Below are 22949 nucleotides of genomic sequence, written 5' to 3'. Positions count from 1 at the left end.
ACAGAAAATTGAACGCACCTTTTCGTTTCCCTTTTCGGTTTCGAAATCAGAAACACGATTTTTCTGATCACACCGCCGTCAAGGTACGATTAGATAATTCCTTTTTCGTTGGCCAAACGGAATATTGAAGACCGAACCTTTTGCGAAAGAGGCGGAGCCAGAACTCGCATACATTTGTAATTCCGACGCTTTCTTATTCGGAAGTTTCGAATATTCCGAAGGTTTGTTTTTCCAAAGGTTCGTAATTCCAAAGGTTCGTTAGTCCCAAAACGAAATAAGGTTTGTACTTCCGAAGGTTCGTTAGTCCAAAAACGAAATGAGGTTTGTAATTCTGAAGGTTCGTTAGTCCGAAAAAGAAATAAGGTTCGTAATTCCGAAGGTTCCTAAGTCAGAAAACGAAATAAGGTTCGTTGATCCGAAAATGAAATAAGGTTCGTTTGAAGCACTTATTCTATGCATGTATTCCGTGTAATTCTAAAACATTCCTTTTCAGGTCTGATCATGAAAAATTATCAGCTGGCGCTGCGTGCTCGCATTATTTCCATTAGTATGTATAAGCCTACTTTTATATGAATTCGAACAAACTGCTTAAAATCCCTCTTTATGACAGTTTATCAAAAATATCAGCTTGCACTTCGAGCTCAAAGAAATTAGTTAGTTCCATATGCGTCTTGTTCATAACGTTGGTCAGAATGTTCAATTTTTAGGACCAAATTCCTGAAATTTCTACAAAAGTTTGCTCGCTTCTCGCGTTCGAATGATTCAATCTTGTTTATAAGAATAAAGCTAAGAGATCACTGTTCGGACTAACCCTTAAAAGAAAAAAAAATCAGCATTGAGCTGCCAATCGGGGAAAATGTGAATAAAAAATCACCCACCCTCCTTATTGGAGAAAGCTCAATCCACATCAGTATGCATAAAAATATGAATTTAATGTCAAATAAGTGCCCCCCATATTAGAACAAGTGGAATGCCTCTGGCGGTCTCACCTGCATCACGCGATTCAATATAGCAGCAGTGCTGACTTTGAAAACTACTAGAACTCGCACAGGATGTTCAGTGATACTTGGTTACTCTTATGTCCACGTTTTATGAACTAGACCAATACACTTACAGAGATATGGTGGTAATTCAACAAATAGCCCCACCATGGCCAAAGTTCATTGACCTTACATGACCTTTGACCTTAATCATGTGACCTGAAACTCGCACAAGATGTTCAGTGATACTTGATCACTCTTATGTCAAAGTTTCATGAATCAGATCCATAAACTTTCAAAGTTATGATGGTAATTCAACAGATACCCCCATTCGGCCAATGTTCATTGACCTTTGACCTTGGTCATGTGACCTGAAATACGCACAGGATGTTCAGTGATACTTGATCACTCTTATGTCAAAGTTTCATGAATCAGATCCATAAACTTTCAAAGTTATGATGGTAATTCAACAGATACCCCCATTCGGCCAATGTTCATTGACCTTTGACCTTGGTCATGTGACCTGAAATGCGCACAGGTTGTTCAGTGATACTTGACTACTATTATGTCCAAGTTTCATGAATCAGATCCATAAACTTTCAAAGTTACGATAGTAATTCAACAGATACCCCCAGTTCGGCCAAAGTTCATTGACCCTATGACCTTCGACCTTGGTCATGTGACGTGAAACTCATGCGGACAGTCTAGTGATACTTTATTAACCTTATGTCCAAGTTTCATGAACTAGGTCCATATATTTTCTAAGTTATGATGACATTTCAAAAACTTAACCTTAGGGTAAGATTTTGATGTTGATTCCCCCAACATGGTCTAAGTTCATTGACCCTAAATGACCTTTGACCTTGGTCATATGACATGAAACTCAAGCAGAATGTTTAGTAATACTTAATTAATCTAATGGCTAAGTTTCATGAACTAGGTTCATATACTTTTTAAGTTATGCTGTCATTTCAAAAACTTAACCTTCGGTTAAGATTTGGTGTTGGCGCCGCCGCCGCCGCCGCACAGTGGGCCAGAATGAACCCAAAGTGCGCCAAAACCCATTATTCACACATTTGTATGATTAAATTTAGTAGACAGGGGTAATTTCACCCGTAGAATTCAATAAAAGTATTTTCAAATATTGATGACGTCGTTAAAATACTGTTTTCTGATTGGCTGTTAACATTTGAGCAGAAATTACATGTTTCTAATTCTACAATATGTTTCAAATTTTCAGAAACTAGTTTTAGATAAATTTCAGCAATAATTAAGCATATTAGCAAACAGCAAACACACAAACAGGCAACCAAACCAGAAAAGTCTGTGCTCGGGGTACAAATAATTCATTTGGTGACTTGAGTATCGCTTAAAGAGGGCGTCCTACCATGAATCCGGAATTGTAAAATTCAAAGTGAAATTGTAAAAAAAAATGAAAAGGAGTATTTTTATTCCCTGTGTACAATGATTAACCACACATACATGAATTAAAATGGATTGATACCAGAAGAGGACAGTGAAATCTTTAAAATAATGATTCCAGTGATTAGAGGCCGGGTCCTCTGCAGGTTAATCAGTACAAGGCCCTACAAGGCCTACCAAGAACGGCGTATACAAAGTTATTCCGAATCAGAGTCTCTCTCTACTATCTCAACAACTATTATGTCTTTGGTGAGAGGATCTTTTAGCATACTTTGAACATCAGGGGGAAGAGGCTGTGATTGTTGTACTCTTAAAAACTTGCTACTCACAATGTCACCTGTTACCATTTCTGTGGAATACATATAAAGTCAATGAGAATCATAAACTAAACAATCATTGAAATGATAATAGACACTTCCTTCTTGATCGATTCCAACAATTATAGCAAATTTAGAATGAGCCAAGAGATAAACGAATTCATACGTGTATGTGAAGTTACAAACCCTTTTGGGGGATAAATACTAATAATGATAATGCAATTTATACATGTAATAGAGCCCACGGATATCCCTCTCTGTCCTATACACATTTTCATATTTTGTCAGAAAACTGCGAGAGACCTATCACATCCCTAGTCATGTGTGTTATAGCGATATACAGTAGCCTCTACTTGGTTTATGAACAACAAACCAAATATATAATCTTACCCGGGAATCTTACCTTAAGAATTAATCTTCTCAGTATGACAGCATATCAGATATGGAACACGGGATGGAACAGTTTGGCATCAAAATGAAGTTGCGTTACATGTATTATTATATAGTTAGTGGAATTGGAAATGAAAGCTTGCCTTTACGTATGTTTAACGAAAATATTTTAAAGGCAGACACCAGTCATAAGAGCCACACACTTGAGCCAGACCCCCCCCCCCCCCCTCTCTCTCTCTCTCTCCCAGAACGCGACGGGGAGTTTGATGTTTAATGTCACCCGCAACGTTCGGCATGCACGCGCATAATGGGACAGTAACTTGGACCGATTTTTGTGATAAATACGGCGAACATGTGGTTGAAAAATTGGTTATATCTCCAGAAAATGCACGTATATGCAGCTAAATTTGGTATCAGTGTAAAGCATGAACTATACCAAAGACCGCAATGGTATTTACAGCGCAGCAATCGGCAGCAATTTGTAAAAGAAATGCTCATGAAAAAAAAAATGCTAAAACACCCCCATTGTCAAATGGTTTCGTCCAAAATTGCCTCTGAAGGAATTTTCATTTTATCTTGAAAATCTTTGATCACTTGAAACAATTATTCATCAAAAAGCACAGTGAATTAGAAATAAATTAAGCAATCCGTTTTGTTAAAACAGTGAAATATCTAAAACGTGTCATTTACACATGCGGTAGCCGTAAAGAGTCATTTTCCGGTAACATTGAATAAAAATGGGCAACTAATATTCAATTTAATGGAGAAATATTGTACGGAGGCATTCTACAGGTTCTTATCTTTGCTTAGAACATGAAAAAAACAAAATTTGTTTCATGACCAAAAACCAGTTTTGGCGCACTTTTGCTCTCTCCTGGCCCACTGTGCGCCGTCGGAAAAGCAGCGCCTTTAGTCTCACACTGCTATGCAGGTGAGACAAAAAACTGGCTCGATAGCTGCGGATGGCTTTTTTTGCCCCGCCCTATCCCCAAAAGGGGGTCTTTATCACCTTTTTTTTTTGTCCAAACAATTAACCACCCCCGCACAGATATATATATATATATATATATATATATATATATATATATATATATATATATATTGTTCAGGTTTATAAGTGGTGAACATTTAATCAAGACTAGATTTTTTACTAGACATTTAGAACTTTGACAAAACAGTTCCAAAATGCCTCAACACGCCCCTATCGATATTCAATCTGATAACTTCTATGATAACTATTCTGCTCTTATACTGGTTTTCGTTAAAAACGTTAATAGTAGTTCTCTCATTGAATGCATTTATATTTTACTTGCTTGATTTTCAGTAAGTTTTACTTACTGTAAGCATGGTCAGTTTGGGCATTGTACATTTGTATCATGTACATTTATTTATGTTCAAACCGAATAAAAAATGAATAATAAGATAAATATTTGCAGGTCAAGCAATAACAGAAAATAATAATAAGAATAATAATAATAATAGGTTTCATAAGACTTTATGTATATAACTTGGCATTTTTTACAACTCCAAGGCACAAGGGGAGAAAGAAGGAGAAGAGGAAGAAGAGAAAGAAGAAAAGGAGGAGGACATGGAGTAAGAAGAAGAAAAAAAAAGAGGAAGCAGCAAGACGAGATAATGACTAATAAGTACGAGAGCTAAAACTATGAAATGACGCTAAATGCATCATTGCAATAAACCTACTTAAATTTTCTTCGCATTGTGTCCCACCGTATCCTTGGACACACGAGCAGCTATATCCAACTAGTTCCTCCGTACACGTTCCTCCGTTAAGGCACGGGTTTGAGTTACAAGCTTTAAAAAAAGAACATGAAGAAAGGAACGTATTAAAAACAGCATTAAGGGGCACGAAATTGTATGCCAACGGTGTGTAGTCTCACACTGACTAAACCTTTGATATAATACAGAGTATACAATTAGCGTATAATTTCGTTATCAGAGACCAACTAATAATAATTATTAACCAACATCTTTCAGCAACCACCCCAATTCCAACAAATAGTCTTGAGTTAAGGCTGTTTGAAAATAGCCAAAATAGTAATTTGAATCGCAAAAAAAGAACGCAAAATGTCAGGTTATTTGAAAGAGTAATTGTCCTTAATTCTGTCAAAGTTTACCCGTTGAGTTGACTAGAACACAACATCGTTCATTAAATATGAATTTAATGTAAAATAAGTGCCCCCCATATTCCAAAAAAACTGGCTCGATAGCTGCGGATGGCTTTTTTTGGCCCGCCCCAGCCCAGAAAGGGGGTCTTTATCATATTTTTTTGGTCCAAACAATTAACCACCCCCGCGCAGATATATATATTGTTCAGGTTTATAAGTGGTGAACATTTAATCAAGACTAGATTTTTTACTAGACATTTAGAACTTTGACAAAATCGTTTCAAAATGCCTCAACACGCCCCTATCGATATTCAATCTGATAACTTCTATGATAACTATTCTGCTCTTATACTGGTTTTCGTTAAAAACGTTAATAGTAGTTCTCTCATTGAATGCATTTATATTTTACTTGCTTGATTTTCAGTAAGTTTTACTTATTGAAAGCATGGTCAATTTGGTCCTTGTACATTTGTATCATGTACATTTATATATGTTCAAACCGAATAAAAAATGAATAATAAGATAAATATTTGCAGGTCAAGCAATAACAGAAAATAATAATAATAATAATAATAGGCATTTATATAGCGTCATCTATCTAGAAATATTATATTACGAGGCACGTTGTTATTATCAATATTACCCCGGCTTTAGCTCGAGCTGCCATTCAGCGTTCATGCATTCAAGGCATTAATTCTGCCGGGTACCCATTTACCTCACCTGGGTCGAGTGCAGCACGATGTGGATACATTTCTTGCTGAAGGAAATTACGCCATGGCTGGGATTCGAACCCACGACCCTCTGTTTCAAAGTCAGAAGACTTATCCACTGGGCCAAAACGTTCCAAAAATGAACTAGCCTCACAAGTCTATGATTATTCCTTTGAGAGAATTCTGCGTACGTAAACGCACCTGGTAACGATAGATCAGTCCCTTCCCACAGGGGTGGTCAAAGCGTGAAGGTGGGGGGCATTGGGCATTTGCACCCCAAAACAAAATCCCTGTAGGAAAGAAATACTATCTGTCCAAAATGGGGAATTTCCGTGTTTTTTCCAAAATGAAATGTGCCGTTTTTCGAAATGAAATACCCTTTTCAAAGTATTCATTTTAGATTAGAAAATCCCATGGGGGTGTTATCAGTTATTGTTAAAAAGGCTTAGAATGTCCAGTTTTAAGGCTGGAATATTTTCTTTTTTGCTCGCGCCTTGCACTGGCAATTTTCGATGCATCCTATTAATGAGTCACTAAACGCTGCGGCAGTCCTTAGCAGGTTCCCTTTTCTGGTCAGTATATATCAGCTTGCACTTCGCGCTCGTGTTTATTCTTCAGTTAGATGCACATCATTTAATGACTGCCAAAAATGCTCAGAATGTTTGAGCTTGCAATTCACGCTCGCAACACCTCACAAGGATGCCCTTTTAACAGTAATTTACAAAAAGAAACGAGTTTTACAGCATCAGCTTTTAAAATTTTTCCAAACCGCTCGCTCATTACACTCTCTCGCGAAAAGTAAAGCCTAAATATATATCTTACCATAATTAGAAATCACTTAAAAAAGGCTGTGCTCTACTTTACTATATTTTGCTCCGCCGCCCTTCTTTTGGCCTCCCCATCCTCATAACAATTGAACAGCAACGGTGTTTCTACTCCCCCCCCCCTCCCCCACGCTTACCCTTCCGGTTTTCCCGGCTTCGCACTCGATTGTTTTATTTTTCGGATTAATGAACCTTTGGAATAAAGAACCTTATTTTGTTTTCATATTGACGAACCTTCGGAACAACGGACCTCATTTCGTTTTCGGATTAACAAACCTTCAGAACAACAAACATTTTGTTCTCGGATTAACGAACCTTGGGAACAACGAACCTTATTTCGTTTTCGGATTATCGAACGTTCGGAATAACGAACCTTATTTCGTTTTCGGACAAACAAACCTTCGGAACAAAGAACCTTATTTTGTTCTTGGATTAACGAACCTTATTTCGTTTTCGGATTATCGAACCTTCGGAATAACGAACCTTATTTCGTTTTTGGATTAACGAACCTTCGGAACAACGGACCTTATTTTGTTCTCGGATTAACGAACCTTGGGAACAACGGACCTTATTTCGTTTTCGGATTAACAAACCTTCGGAACAAGTAACCTTATTTTGTTCTCGGATTAACGAACCTTATTTCGTTTTCGGATTATCGAACCTTCGAAATAACGAACCTTATTTCGTTTTCGGATTAACGAACCTTCGGAACAACGAAACTTATTTCGTTTTCGGACGATCAAACCTTCGGAACAACGAACTCATTTCGTTTTCGGACTGACAAACCTTCGGAATAACGCCCAAAATGTTCAGAATAACGAACCTCATTTCGGATTAACGAACATCGAGGTTGAAGCAATTTACGTGTTTTGGAATTACGAACATTCGGAATAACGAATATTCTGAAGTATGAAGTGTAACCCATACACGAACTATGGCTGTCCGGCCTTGTCAAATATGTACTATCCATCTTGGTTTTAAACTATGGCTCTGCAAAAAATCACAGCTAGTTGCAACTGACTTTCTGTACATGCGTTACCGGCCGATAATTTAATTTGCACGTGTACCGCGATAAGATAGTCTCTGCTCAGATGCAAATTTGTTAAATAATATTTTAGACCAACCCCAAAGTACAATTGTTTATATTATCATCACATCATTCTAGGTAAAATATTTGTGTTTATGAGGCATACATCAATGAATTGAAACTAAAATGCGTACATGTAGATAAAAAGGAGATGCTAGGTGCTTAGTTCTGGTTCCGCCCCTTTTGCCGAAAGCTTCAGCAGTCGTCAATATTCTGTTTGGCCGAAGGAAAAGGAATTATCTAATCGTACCTTGACGGCGATACGATCAGATAATTCGTGTTTCTGATTTCGAAACGGAAAAAGGGAAACGAGAACACGCGCTCAATTTTCTGTTTCGTGAAGGCAAAATAGAAAAAAGAAAACGAGATATTAATTCAATTTTCTGTTTCTTGAAAAAAAAAGGAAAAATGCAATGTAATTTTGTATTTTCAAAGGAAAAACTAAAAATTGAAATATTAAAAACAGTAAAACGGAAAAATTAACCGTTTGTCTGTTTTAAATCTTAAAAATACATTCCATTTTCACTCAATATTTTTTTTCCCGTTCCGAAATCAGAAAAAAACGAATTATCTGACAATGTTTGATTTGCAGTCCGGTGTTGGCATTAGTGTTGGTGTTAGTGTTGCAATTTAGTTTGCTTCCCCTGGCTCCAAAATCTATTCTGAGTTTGTAAAACTGATCCAGATCTCATTATTGACATAAATTATCAGAAAATAGCGAGTGGCCTTTTTAGTTTTATACTCGTGTAAAAATCTACCTCACACCAACACCAATAGATCAACAATGAACTTGAATTCCCCCGGTACATTAATTTAATTCACTTTACTGACCCTGTACCAAAACTTTAGTCTAACTCTGTTCCCCACTGCATAAAAGTTACTGTTATGGTAACTTTGTCATCCAATGGTAACTTTTAGAGGATTTTTTATTTTAATTGGCTGTTGACCATCATTACTAATGTAGTTATCATCTGATGGTAGAGCCACAATTATAATAACTTTCATGCAACGGGGCCCTGTACCTGCTTTATTTGTTTGTTTTATTGGCACCCTTAAAGGTGTTGTAACTGCAATTTTGCACCGATCGGGCCAAAAGGAGCACAAATAATCGCCCTTAAAAGGATGCCATTTAATAATGATATTAATAATATCAAATTTACAGGATATTATTACCCCGGTCATTGGATTCATTTCAATCCCGCACGAAAAGTGCACAATTTCCACTCCCTGGGGAGCATTCCTTGGTCTCATCGCAGCCTCATTATGGCGCTGGCAAATTCAAACATAAATATCTTTCGCATCCTACCGGGTACCCATTTAGCACCTGGGTCGAGAGTGGCAAATTGTTGATTAACGCCTTGCAAACGGACGATAGACAACGGTGGGATTCGAACACACGACCCTCTGTTTACAAGGCTAGGGTCAGAACGACTACACCACGGCTCTTCCATCATATTTGTCTGATGATGTTACAGAGACTGAGTTGTTCTATTTTTTAAAGGGTAGGTTTAGATGGATTAGCATTGCGTTTCGATAAGTTCAAATTCTCCTTACCGCAATACTCAGTGGTGTAGTGAGAACAAGAAACCCTGACGGAGTCAGACATGTTGTATTTTTAGGAATACGAGTGAACGAAGCGAACAACACAAATATTGACTTTTTGTAAAGCATCTCATTTTGTGAGAGATTTCAGCCTCACTTAATATTTGGGAAAGGATACTACATTTTAACTTTTTCAATTTCATTTGTTTCCTTTCTTTTGTCTTTTCATTTCTTAGTAGTGATTTTTTTTCTATTATCTATTTATGTACTTATTCATTGTTTTGTGGGGGGAGGTATATATAGCTCCAAAACCCATCCATCTTTACGGCAGAGACTTGCATTGTTATCATCACTTGCGGTAATGTACTTTCTTTGTATCATTAGCTTCATCATTATAACTCGCTATCAATTATGATTCAAAATCAATTTATATTGATTCATTCAATGTACATGTATATTTTCAACGAAAAAAGTAATAGCTCCCCAAGGGGAAACAAAGAAGGATAAGTAAAAGAGGAAGAAAAAGAAGCAAAATAACAATAATATTAAGAAGAAGAAGAAAAAAAAAAAACAGCAAAAGAAGATGATGACTTAGGGCGAGAGCTAAAACTACGAATGACGCAAATGCACCACTGCAATAAACCTACCGATATTTTCTTCGCAATGTGTCCCACCGTATCCTCGGACACAAGAGCAGCTATATCCAAATAGTTCCTCCATACACGTTCCTTCGTTAAGGCACGGGTTTGAGTAACAAGCTATTAAACAAGAACATGACGAAAGTAACATAAACCAGCATTAAGGGGCCCGAAATTATATACAAACGCTGTGTGTAGTCTCAAAGTATTGACATAAACCTTTTGATATAATACAGAAAATACAATTAGCGTATAATTTCGTTATCAGAGACCAACTAATAATAATATTAACCAACATCTGTCAGCAACCACCCCATTTCCAACAAATAGTCTTGAGTTAAGGCTATTTGAAAATAGCCAAAGTAGTAATTTGAATTGCAAAAGGTGAACAGAAAATGGCAGGTTAATTGAAAAAGTAATTGTCCTTCATTCTGTCAAAATTTACCGTAGAGTTGACTAAAACACTAGATACCAGAGTTTCTTTGACACAATGTATCTTTTTTTTGCAGATTGCTTGGAAGTTTCATGAGTCTCGTTTATCCGAAGGTTCCTTAGTCCGAAAACGAAATAAGGTTCGTTAATCCAAAAGTTCGTGAGTCCAAAAATGAAAGGTTCGTTTTTCTGAAAATTAAGTTCATTCATTTTTAGCAACAAAACGGTGTTGCAATTTTTCATTTTATTTCGTTTATTTCCATTTTCAACAATTACAGTTTGTTTTGTACATCTTGACATATAAAAAAAAACATATTTCAAGTATCCCTGTACAAAAATTATATTCAAGATTATTACATATCAGGTTGGAAATGGAGGAGGCTGCTAAAAAGCGGAGCTTGTAGAGTGCGCCTCCCAATAAATATTCTTATAGTTACATAGCATATAAAATCAAAATAACAACTTGAGCATAAACCAGTTAAATTAAAAAATTAAAGAACAACAAGACATTTTTCAGCAACAGTTTCAACAGAGGTTGATACATGTGTATGTTGTGGTAAAAATAATTTATTGCATTTAAAATTGGCGCTTGGATCAATAATCTTATTTTCTCTGAGCAATTGCTGCCTGATAGTGCGATTCGATTAATAATGTTGAGGACTGTGTGTTGGTCCCACAAAAATAACCTCCAGATAAGGGGATTTAGTTAGGGGTGGGGTGCCATTTTTAAAGCTTCTGCTGGTTATGATTAAAAAAAATTCCCCGTAGGAAAAAATGGCTATTTTCAAAAAGGGAAAATGCCCTTTTTTCTAAATGAAATGTGCTATTTTTCGAAAATGAATACTCTTTGTGAGGTACAACATAATATATTTCAGGTTAGAAAATCCCTTTTCTTTTTGTTCACGCTCGCCTCAGTTTTTTTTTGTAGCAATGTACTCACTTTTTATTCTTTTATTGTTATAAAAATGTTTAAAATGTCCAGTTTTCAAGTTGGAATATTATTTATTCTAGGTTAGCGCTTTGTGCTCTTTTTCATGATTATGAGAACTTCGCAGAATTTTTAATTTTTATTGTGTCCAAAAGTTTGATCGTGCGATTAGCGCTCGCGACATCTCGCACGGGATGCCATTTAAACAGTATGGCCTATTAGCCTCATAATTGACCGAAAAGCGGGTTTAAGAACTTCAGATTTGAAAGTTTAACCGTGTAAAAGGATAGATATCAGAAATCACTTCAAAAAAAGGTTTTGCTCAACTAAATTATTGCAAAACACACAACGACATAAATGACAATCTTATGGCGAAAATATCACAAAAAGGCCCATTTAGACATAAAAGTGCCTCCAGTTGGCCCCTCAAATTCCCTGCCTTCCCATCCTCATACAAATTGAAAATGAAACGGTGTTTCTACCCCCCCCCCCCCCCCGCTTGATGTTCTGGTTTCCTGTTTAGTCACAGATTATTTCACTTTTCGGATTAACGAACCGTCAAAATAACGAACCTTATTTCATTTTCTGATTAACGGAATACCGTCCCCTATTTTGTTAATAACGAAGACCAAGAAGTTTGTGTGAAAGCAGAACAATCGAAAGAAATCAATGAAAGTTGAACAAAAAATTAACAAATAATACAATTATCAGCATGTGAGTGTTGAGATTGCTAATGATGTAGACATTCTCCCATTGGCAATGCGACCAACATTTGTGGTGTCACACCTATTAAACTCCTCAATTACTTTTAAATTGTCCTTGTACGAGGTCTATCCATTATAGACGACATAGTCTTTTTCCATTGGTCCAGGAGGAAATTTATTTTAGGCTTCATAAAAAGCCATGGACGAAGAGTTTGTATTATCATTAGAATGGACAAAAAAATATGTTTGGGGGTTACATTATCAGTGTACATAGGGGAAATTTGTAATTATGCGACTTCACAAATCTTTGTGTTATTGCGAATAGGAGGATCTCCATAAAGAATTAGTAATTTAGAAATTAAAATATTCATGACGTTCTGTATTGCTTGTCCAATTGTTCCCGAACTTTCGTTGATCATATTTGTTTGATTTTTTTTCTTCGTACAAGCTGACATATTCCAAGGGTTTCATACTCAGTCAAAGTAGCAGGCCTACCTGGATGTGCGCAGTATAGATTGACGTTATCTCTCATCGCCGGTAGTGTTCTGACTTCATCTTCAGGATGATCACGAGTTAGATACTTGGGAACAAGCTGCACCAAGGTCCCGGTGTGTGCGGAAATGCTTTGAGGGCAGGCGATGTCTGGTATTTTTTTACATATTTGGCCACCGAATACACCTGCTTAATGGTAATCATGAGGGAAAAACGAAGGATAAATAAGAAGTTGACTGACACTGGCGTAGCTTCTTCGTTTTCTTCTTCTTGATATTCTTCTTCTGTATGCTTTCTCCTTGATTTTGGAGATTACAGCCTATAAAGTGCTGTAAAATATAATGCGATATTTGACATATGATCAAGAAAATACTTGGTGCATTTAATGGACTTAGACCGCGGGAGAGAGTTGCATTTTGTGCAAAAATAAAAAAAGTAAGAAAGTCTTTCTCTTTTATCATTTTTTAAAAGTAATAACAACATTACTTGTACAAATAAAATGGTCCCCGCTACCCTCGACTGCTATATAATGGCCTAAAATAGAATACTTAAATAAAGGGGGGGGTCAGAAAATGTAGAGCATGGTCAGTTTCTTTTAAATTGCCTTATTCTACGACACAGCTTGAAAACTAGCATTTTCGCGCAAACTAAATTCTGCAATCTTCACAAAAATAAAAATAATAGTAATAATAATAATAGCTGGAATTTATAAAGCGCATTTTGACTGAGGATACAAAGCGCTGCTATTATTACCCCGGCTTTAGCTCGAGCTACCATCACCGGCGCACAGTGCATTCAAGGAAATAATCTTACCAGGTACCCATTCACCTCACCTGGGTCGAGTGCAGCACAGTGTGGAAACATTTCTTGCTGAAGAAAAACACGCATTGGTTTGGATTCGAACTCACGACCCTCTGTTTGAAAGGCGAGAGTCAGAACCACAAGACCACGACGCGCATACGTGGGCAATCCTCGCTGAAGCATAATATTTTGCCACTAATCTCACTGACACCTGATAGAAGAGACCGAAGCTCAATAATTTTATGTAATACAAAGTATCCCCATATTTTTTTTCGAGTTGCGGAATATTGTCACAAAGTTTACATTTTTAAACTATACGCACTCTACCTAAAACTGTTCATAAGAAAATAAAAAATAGAATTAGCCCCATCCGGATTTTTAAGGGGATGAAAGGCGGCATTTTCGGACAGTGTTGGATGTCTGGTTCCACCTCTGAGCATCCAAGATTAATACCGCATCACTGTAAAATTCGTTCCGACTAGTCTGAATGAGAAACCATAACGATTTCTATTTTGGTGTCGAGTAAGTTTGAAAGGTTTGAACTTTATGTCTTACCGTAAAACTCGTGGTTCAGTATGACGAACACAGAGAAGGCCGTCACCCCTAAATAATGCTTAAAGAGGAAGAAAGAGAAACGAAAATTTAACAAACGGTGAAATATTACACATGTACAGTTTACATGTTAAATAAATGTGAGCAATCGTACGTGTACAACAACTTTGTCAACTTTTGTTTTTCGTGTTGTGTTGTGAATGTTGCTATCATTAATATTGATAATTTATAATAATAAAAATGGTGATGATGATAATGATAAATATTAATGATGAAATGAAAGATAATGGTCTTGTTTCGTCTAACAACTATTAGCAAGTAAAATGCATGTATGAGTATCGCTTAAATTTTCCAAAAATATTGCTCAATAATAAAAATGTTATCGCAAGAAAGACAGTAGAATAATTAATCCCTCAATTGTAACAATAACATAATAAAGAGTGTAATACAATGTAACTCAAATAGTTATTTAAAAAAAAGGAGAAACGTGCATATATCTGAGTACATACATAATTATGGGTGTGAACTAGTCTAGATATGAAAATTAGTTTCCTTGCCAGCATCCAGCGCAAAGGTGCGTTAAAAAATACATCCTGGTTCACATGAATGAGAACGCTTTATGATGTTCTTGAAAATTAAAGTCTCCAAATTAACTGAAATGCTTTAAGATGAATAGGACTAAATACATTATAATGGCGAGAAAAGACGTCATACAAACCATTTTTATATACAAGTGAAATCTCCGCTAACATTTGGATAGTTATGTTTGGATATTCAAGCACGACCCCACTCTACCGAATGATCAGTTGAGCCAAAGACGAGATGTTAATACATCGCGTTATTTTCTGGCGTTCTTCTTTTATTGGTTATGAATTGCAAATAACCATAGTCAGCCTAATTAGAACGATTTGATTAGAACAGGTCTTTGGCTTTCCGCATGAGGGAAAGCCGACGGCGCGCACTCGTCCGCGATCGTACGCCAAGATTTTACCAATCGTCATAATTACATTTCCACTTTGTTTGCGTTGAAAAGAAAATGACCAATAGTAGCGAATTACAATGCAAAATACAATTCACAATAATAAAGGCAACTTGACACTTTTTGAAAATGAGTTTAGTAAAGGTGTTAAAGCATGTTTTCAGCTTTAAATCACCCATTGCGTCTATCTCTAATGCTATGATATGGAGTATGTGAAATACACTGCATGTGTAGATTAGGTCATTATGAGGATAACCATTAATTTCTTTCTTTTATTTGTTTTCAGCATTATTGAATCAGTATCGAAACAAATATTGTGCAGAGCCAATTTGATTCATTAGCATAATTCTTTGGGAAAAAATAATTCAAATTTTTTATCGGATTTGAGATATTGTTTAGCTGTTATTTGGACGATTATATCGTGGAATGGGACGCCTAATCAGTCCCACATGCACTCAGAGTCTTACACACTTGTAAATTATATCATAAAGCTCTATTTACATGAACCTTAAAGGAGAATGAAACCCTTGAAACCAGCTGAATCCATATCAAAGAGAAAAATCAAAGAAACGTATTGTTGAAAGTTTGAGGAAGATTGAATGAATAATAAGAAAGTTATGAGCATTTGAATATTGAGATCACTAATGCCATGTAGATCCTCCCATTGGCAATGCGACCAAGATCTGTGATGTCACACACGTACAACTCCCTCATTACTTTAGTACTTATTTCACTTATATTCTCACTTTTATAGAGTCTATCACAAGGTGAGGTGTTCTCTTTATGAGAGGACAAGTACAGAGGTTTCACAACATTATATTATTGATGAATCGTTTGTCATATGATTAGAATGAGCAAAAAGAGATGTTTTGGGGTATATTTTCAGTGTCCAAAAGGGGAGAGTTGTTCATCTGCGACATCTTAGATCTTGGTCGCATTGCCAATGGGAGGATCTCCATAGCATTAGTGATCTCGACATTCAAATGCTCATAACTCTTCTATTGCTAGTCCTATTTTACTCCAACTTTTGTTGATCTTATTCTTAGATTTTTCTGCTTTCACAAAAGCTAACTTGCTCCAAGAGTTTCATTCTCCTTTAAAGTTTATACGGTTTGTTTTGGCCTAATTGATTACACTGATCAACTTTCTTTTCATGTTCTATTATATCATACTCATTTTCATTGCGTACGTGATGTATGATGATTTGAATACAGTTTCTTGCATGTGGTAGGGATCAGTTGGTAGATGTGAACAATGATTATCAACCGATACAGAACCTATTGCATTGTAGAAATCACAACGCAATATAATAAATAAACTAATCTGCAATTTATACTAGGCCTGAAGGTCAATCTATAATCAACAGCCTATTACAATATTAAAATTTTGCATTAAGTCTTCATAATCACCCATCTACAATCAACAGTCTATCCTCATAATAACATTTTGCATTAAGTCTTTATAATCACCCATCGACAATCAACAGTCTATCCTCATAATAACCTTTTGCATTAATTCTTCATAATCACCCATCTACAACCAACAGTCTGTACTCATAATGACATTTTGCATTAAGTTTTCATAATCACCAAAGTTACTACAAGGGGAAGATCGGACAGTACATAGACCGCGTAATGAAACGCTCTGCAGCGTTGAATAAGTAACGACCTTTTTTGACCTTCAAGTTTGCGTATCGCGAGCTGGTTGTGTACAAAACATATGAGAGAAATGGTGAAGGGGTGAAGGAATAGACGATTTTTACATTTCATTTTTTTTTCTTCAATTTTTCCCCCTTAAATTTGAGATGAATACATATTAGAGGTTTATTGGTTATAAAACGTGGAATTATTCCCATGCGCCACCCGTGAGCCCTCTCCAAACTCCCCTCTCTCATTTTCCCCATATGTTTTATACACAGTCGCGTGCCGATATGCGAATTAAGGTTTACTTACTCAACGCTGTTTGGCGCCCTTCCCCATAAGCATTTATCGAGCGTTTAACAAAAATCGCCGAAGTGTCCGATCTTCCCCTTGTAGTATCTTTGTAAGCACCCATCTCCAATCAACAGTCTATCCTAATGACATTTGACATTTAGTCTCCGTAATCATCAGGACAAAACCCCATGATTGCATGGAATAATTTTCTAATCATCCTTAATTACATTTCATCATACTCATGATTTTATTCCATTGCCGAACTTGAACTCTGATAATATGAATACATTTTTTTTGTGTGTGTTCTTTTTGTTGCCGCAACCAATGATTACCTTAAAGGTAGTGAATCCCTCAGTTCCATTAAGTAAACAGTTGTAAAGGATGTTGCAATGGCAACGAACAAAGAAATGCCCAGGTTCGCGCATCGGTTCGAGCTACTAGAAAAGTCGAACAATGATTTCACTGAGCCCTGACCGTTATGATGGGAATGGAATGGTAATAGAGATGGACCTTCGAACTAAGCATAGTCGATCGGCGGAAACGGGGGGGGGGGGGGGGGGGGGACTCTCTACATCACAAAAGACAAAAAACTTAAAACAAATAAATTAAATGATTAATGTATAAATATAGATACATTAATTAATCAATATAAATACATTAATTAATCAGTTAAAATAGATTGAAATGAGTAAACTTCCACACATAGAAATAATTAAAAACGAATGATACCGGCCTCTACTCTCTATATCACAAAAGAAAAACAAACTGAAAACAAATAATTTAAATGATTAATTAATCAATTAAAATAGATTGAAATAAATGATACCTCTGACTCTCTATATCACAAAAGAAAAAAAACTGAAAACAAATAAATGAAATGATGAATAAAATACATTAATTAATCAATAGAAATAGATTGATAAATAAGTTGATAACTATAATATATAAGTAAATTGACAAATAAATTTCTGAAGAAGTAAATACATACACATTTGTATTATTCTCTCTCCTTGTTTATTTGGGAAAAAATTGGAGGCCCTCCCCCCCCCCCTCCATCGCCGCCCATGATAATTCTCACCGGCCGGGGACGCCGCCAATGGAACTAAGGAGAATAAAAGTGATACCTCATTCACATTTACTCTACGGCAGATGTGCAGCAAGTTGAAAACAGCCGTTTTATACAGTTTTCTTTCTTCAAACCACCTTTATCTAGCTCGTGCAAAAAACCGACTGTTTTAGACACGCCGTAAACCCAATGATAGTAAAATAAACATGATCATGATATTGATACCTGATGCTTACTGTTCTGTACTTGAAAATCCGAGTAGATAATGGTTAACTGCTTAATTCCATTCTGTAATGAGTTTCAGTCACTTTTTTTTGTAATTCATGTTTTATTGATCCTTTTCATCAAAATATACATAATAAAACTTTCATGATATAATAAATCACATATAAAAGTTCAGATGACGTTGGCATATAAAATAACATGTCTAACATACAAAATAGTATAAGATAAGAAAACATATATGTTTGTTTACAAAAAAAATCAGGCACTTGGCCTTTAAAAAATTAACATAACAAAAACAGCCTTCTGCTTTATCGCCTCTTTAAAGTATTCAGAATGATAGCCCACTTGCCATCATGTTTTCCTAATTTGCATTTCCTTTGTGCTATGGTATGTTCAACAGTTTCAAATGATAAAAGAAAGTTACAAAAATGGGGAGAGTAGGTTTTGTTTCGTCACATCGACATCTAAAAATATATTGTTTACCTGACAGGAGCAGAAAGTTCAATATAACTATATTTCTGGGAATTTGGGGCTTACAGATACCAAAGAGAACATATCTTTCTGAGAGGAAATCAGGAAGATCTAGTGAAGCAAAAAGTATACCAACATTATTCCAAAATTGGTTAACGACGTGGCAAGAATAAAAAAGATGCACTAGAGTTTCTGGTGATACTTTGACAAAATGTACAAAGTGTATCAGTTACCTTGTTAATACGGAATAACCAAACCTTGGTAGGAATCAAATTATTAAGAATCTTGAATTGTAAAGCACGAAGTCTCGTATCTATAGTAGTACGTAGAGGTAGTTTAAAGAGTTATCTTACTTCTTCTTGTTGAAACCCATGAGTGTCTTTTAAACGTGTAAACATATTCGAAATCGATGGGTTATTTTCCTTTAAAAAAAATTGTAAAAATATACATTGGTACACCTGTTACTTCTCGAGTGATGCCATCAATAGTTAAAGTTGGAATCAATGAAATGTTGTCGACAATGGGATGAAAGTTTTGAGATAGAAAAAATACTTTCCATTTTGATGGCATAAACTTGTAACAGTCGAAAAGCAAACAGTATTAAAAAATGTTAAGCCCTTATTTTTGGCATCTTTCCATCTTAATGGTCTGCCATACTTATCCAACATATGTGACACTTTAACAAAACCTTTGTTTTTTTCTCTGGCTTATAAAAAGAATTTCCACTTTGTAATATGCATCTTTATTATTCCATATTATTTGGTCACATATTTTTATGTGATGTTAAATAACAATGTTGCTTTGGGAGAAAAATTGCATATTTTTAAGGTTAACTCGTATCAGAAGATGATATAAATATATGTCTCTTTAGAAATGAATTGTTTGATTCTGTTGTATAATATCACAGGAGGGATACAACGAATGTTTGAGGTATTGATTGAACATCGCATGCATTAGAGTGACTTGCGATGGGGAGTGGCTCATGATTGCACATCTTTTTTATCCTTGCATTGATTGCAGATCCCAAGAAGAGCCGCGGCATTATAGTCGAGATGACCTCATATCGCGCAAGACAGAAACTTCTAGGAAATCGAAGAAAGTTGAAAGGAAGTGGGATTACAATTCATGAAGATCTGACGGCTTGCAATCATGAACTTCTACTGGCAGCGAAGAAACATGAAAAGGTCCAGTCTACATGGACCATGGATGGTCGTGTGTTCATAGTGAAGCATCCAGCTCCAAGTAATAGGAATCCAATGAAGCAATTGGTTAAATGCAAAGATGAACTTGGCAAACTGTAAACTGTTTAACTGAATATATATAAATTGAACTTGAAATCTCCTTGAGCCTGTGGTTTGTTTCATGCTACTTATTTGTATTAAGTCTTCATTTATTCTGTTTTTTTTTTTTTTTTTTTTTTAAATAAAGAGTGAGTGTGGTGTGTATGGCTGTGTGTGTGTACTGTTCTTCCTCTTCCATTACTTCATTGTGTTCTAATTGTTTATCTGGGATTTTTCCATTCAATCATTATAATGATGACTGTGAATTTCTTTGGTCAATGTATATTTTTTTCAATCTTGACAAAGGTATAGACATTGATAAACTGTTGAAATTAAAAATTAATCCATTTGATATGAACTTACCATTTCAAAACTTTGATGTTGAAAATATCTTATCTGATGACGATTGTAATGCTTTATATGAAAACAATTGTAAATATACCTTCTTTGATGTTTTCAACAGTCAATATTAGTATAAAAAAACAGATATTTCCATGTTACATTTGAATGCCAGAAGCTTGCCTAAGAATTTTAATGAGATTTAAATACTTTTGTCATCTATTGACCATGAGTTTAGTTTTATAGCAATATCTGAGACATGGTTCAAACTTTCTACTCATTTTGATATGTTCAATATAGATGGTTATTCATTAGTGCTAGTGTGTGCAGACCAACACATACAGGTGGGGGTGTAGCTTTATATGTTAAATGTAATATAGAATATACAGTTCTTGCTTATCTTTCTTCATCCACTGAGTATGCTGATACCTTGTTTATTGAAACTGTTCAAAATAATAAATCAGTTGTTATTGGATGTATTTATCGTCGTCCTGTGACACTAATATCACACCCTTTACTGAGAAAATAAAAACAATGTTTGATACATTAGAATGTGAGAAGAAGGACATATATGTATTGGGTGATTATAATATAAATCTGATCAATCATGGTATTCACAACAAATCAAACTTTTTCCTAGATACTATGTTTTCATATAATATGTATCCATTAATAACAAAACCAACAATGGTCACACATGGCACAATTTCCTTAATCGACAATATTTATACTAATACTGTGAATGAGGAAAGAAAGCAGCAAATTGGTATTCTTTACAGTGACTGCTCCGATCATTTCCCTATATTTTGCATTTCGCATCATAAATCTGTATATACTCATCATGTTAATAACTTTAAAAAGAATAGATTGTTTAATGATGCAAATATAAATATGTTTAAAGAAAAACTAGTTTCAGTGAATTGGTTGGATGGATACAAATGTGAAGATGCAAATGACTGTTATAATGTATTTTTTGAAAAGTTTTATAAAGTCTATGATAAATGTTTTCCCATGAGGTTTAACCATGTAGTTAAGAAACAGAGAAATAAAAAGCCTTGGATCACAAAAGGAATATTGCAATCAGTTAAACGTAAACATAGGTTATTTCAAACATACTTAAAGAGACCAAGTGATCAACATAAGAAAAAATATTTATTGTATAAAAACAACCTAACCAATATAATCAGATTTTCTAAAAGAAAACACTACAGAGATTTGTTTGACAATGTCAAGGGGGATTTGAAAAAAAAATTGGAGACAAATAAATTCAATATTGGGTAACAAAAAACAAAAAAATATACCTAAAACAATGTATCATGGAAACATGAAATTGGATTCTCAGATTGATATTGCTCAATATTTTAATTCATTTTTCGTCAATGTAGGTAAAAAAAATATCAAATTCAATTATATCAACCCATTCATTTAATGATTTTTTTACCAAATAAACAATTCAACTCCTTTTTTGTCAAACCAATATCTGTAAACGAAATTATAGAAATAACATCATCTCTAAAAATTAATAAAGCATGTGGACCGGATGGTATATCTCCAAAAATCGTGAAACAATGTATTCATCCTTTGTGTGATGTGTTTAATAAATTATTTATTAGAGGAACCGTGCCAGACAGTATAAAACTTGCAAAGATAATACCAATATATAAAAAAAAATAATGTGGATAATGTCGAAAATTATAGGCCTGTGGCTTTATTATCTGTATTCAGTAAAATTCTAGAAAAGCTGATGCACAAAAGATTGTATGACTTTCTAAATAGATTCAAAATTCTTATTAACGACCAATTTGGTTTCCGTAAAGATTTTAGCACAGCACTCAGTATATTAAATTTTACAGATTTTATCTTAGGAGAATTGAATAAAGGTAATTTTTGTTGTGGAGTATTTATGGATTTATCCAAGGCTTTTGACACCATCGATCACCACATTCTTTTGAAAAAATGAATTATTATGGGGTTCGTGGTATTCCACTGCAGTGGTTTGCCAGTTATTTATCTAATCGTAAACAGTATGTGGTGATCGATAGTGTTGAATCCAATCACATGAATATTGATGTCGGTATTCCACAAGGTTCAGTCTTAGGGCCGCTTTTGTTTATTTTATATGTAAATGATATTCTTTTCTCATCGAAAATATTTAAGTTCTCCTTGTTTGCAGACGACACTGCTGTTTTATGTTCTCATTCTAATTTACCTAAATTGATTTCTACAGTTAATTCTGAGTTATGTAACTTAAATGACTGGTTCAAATATAATAAACTACAACTTAATCTTGAAAAGCAAAGTATGTTATCTTCTATTCCAAAAAGAAAAAAATTGTAAGTAATACTTGAATATGTTAAAATTGATGGCATTGCTATTGAAAGGAAAAATTGTATTGACTTTTTAGGTGTTTCTATCCAAGAAAACTTGGAATGGAAAAAACACATTGATCATGTTTGTAACAAAGTTCTTGTTATATATTGATAATGATGTCATACATGATGTCACCATGACTCACAATTGTAGCTGCGCAGGCGCAATGCGGAATAAACTTGCTTTGGAATCATATACCAAGAGTATCAGACGTGTGCTTATTTATGTGCCTTAATTACTAATTACTGTAGATTAATTAGGAGTACATAACAACAAATCTGGCGACGAGGATTAACTTTTCTGTTTGTTCTTGACTTTGGGAAAGTTCGAGTACCTGAGG

The 22949-nt window shown here is 35.0% G+C and overlaps 1 protein-coding gene across 1 annotated transcript in view; it reads right to left on the bottom strand.

Annotated features, from left to right (window-relative positions):
* LOC129278993 (fibropellin-1-like) overlaps positions 1-14752 on the bottom strand; it is a 63016-nt gene extending 48264 nt beyond the window's left edge. The window contains exons 1-5 of the mRNA XM_064111579.1: positions 14664-14752; positions 13949-14006; positions 12596-12778; positions 10046-10156; positions 4811-4921 (exon numbers count right to left, since the gene is read on the bottom strand). Coding sequence (XP_063967649.1) covers positions 4811-4921; positions 10046-10156; positions 12596-12778; positions 13949-14006; positions 14664-14666 — 466 coding nt within the window. The 5' untranslated portion in view covers positions 14667-14752. The remainder of the gene's footprint in view (positions 1-4810; positions 4922-10045; positions 10157-12595; positions 12779-13948; positions 14007-14663) is intronic.
* Positions 14753-22949: the final 8197 nt, after the last annotated feature.

The sequence above is a fragment of the Lytechinus pictus genome, chromosome 16 (genome assembly GCF_037042905.1).
Source record: "Lytechinus pictus isolate F3 Inbred chromosome 16, Lp3.0, whole genome shotgun sequence".
NCBI lineage: Eukaryota > Metazoa > Echinodermata > Echinoidea > Temnopleuroida > Toxopneustidae > Lytechinus > Lytechinus pictus.
This window is presented reverse-complemented; position numbering and strand designations above follow the sequence as displayed.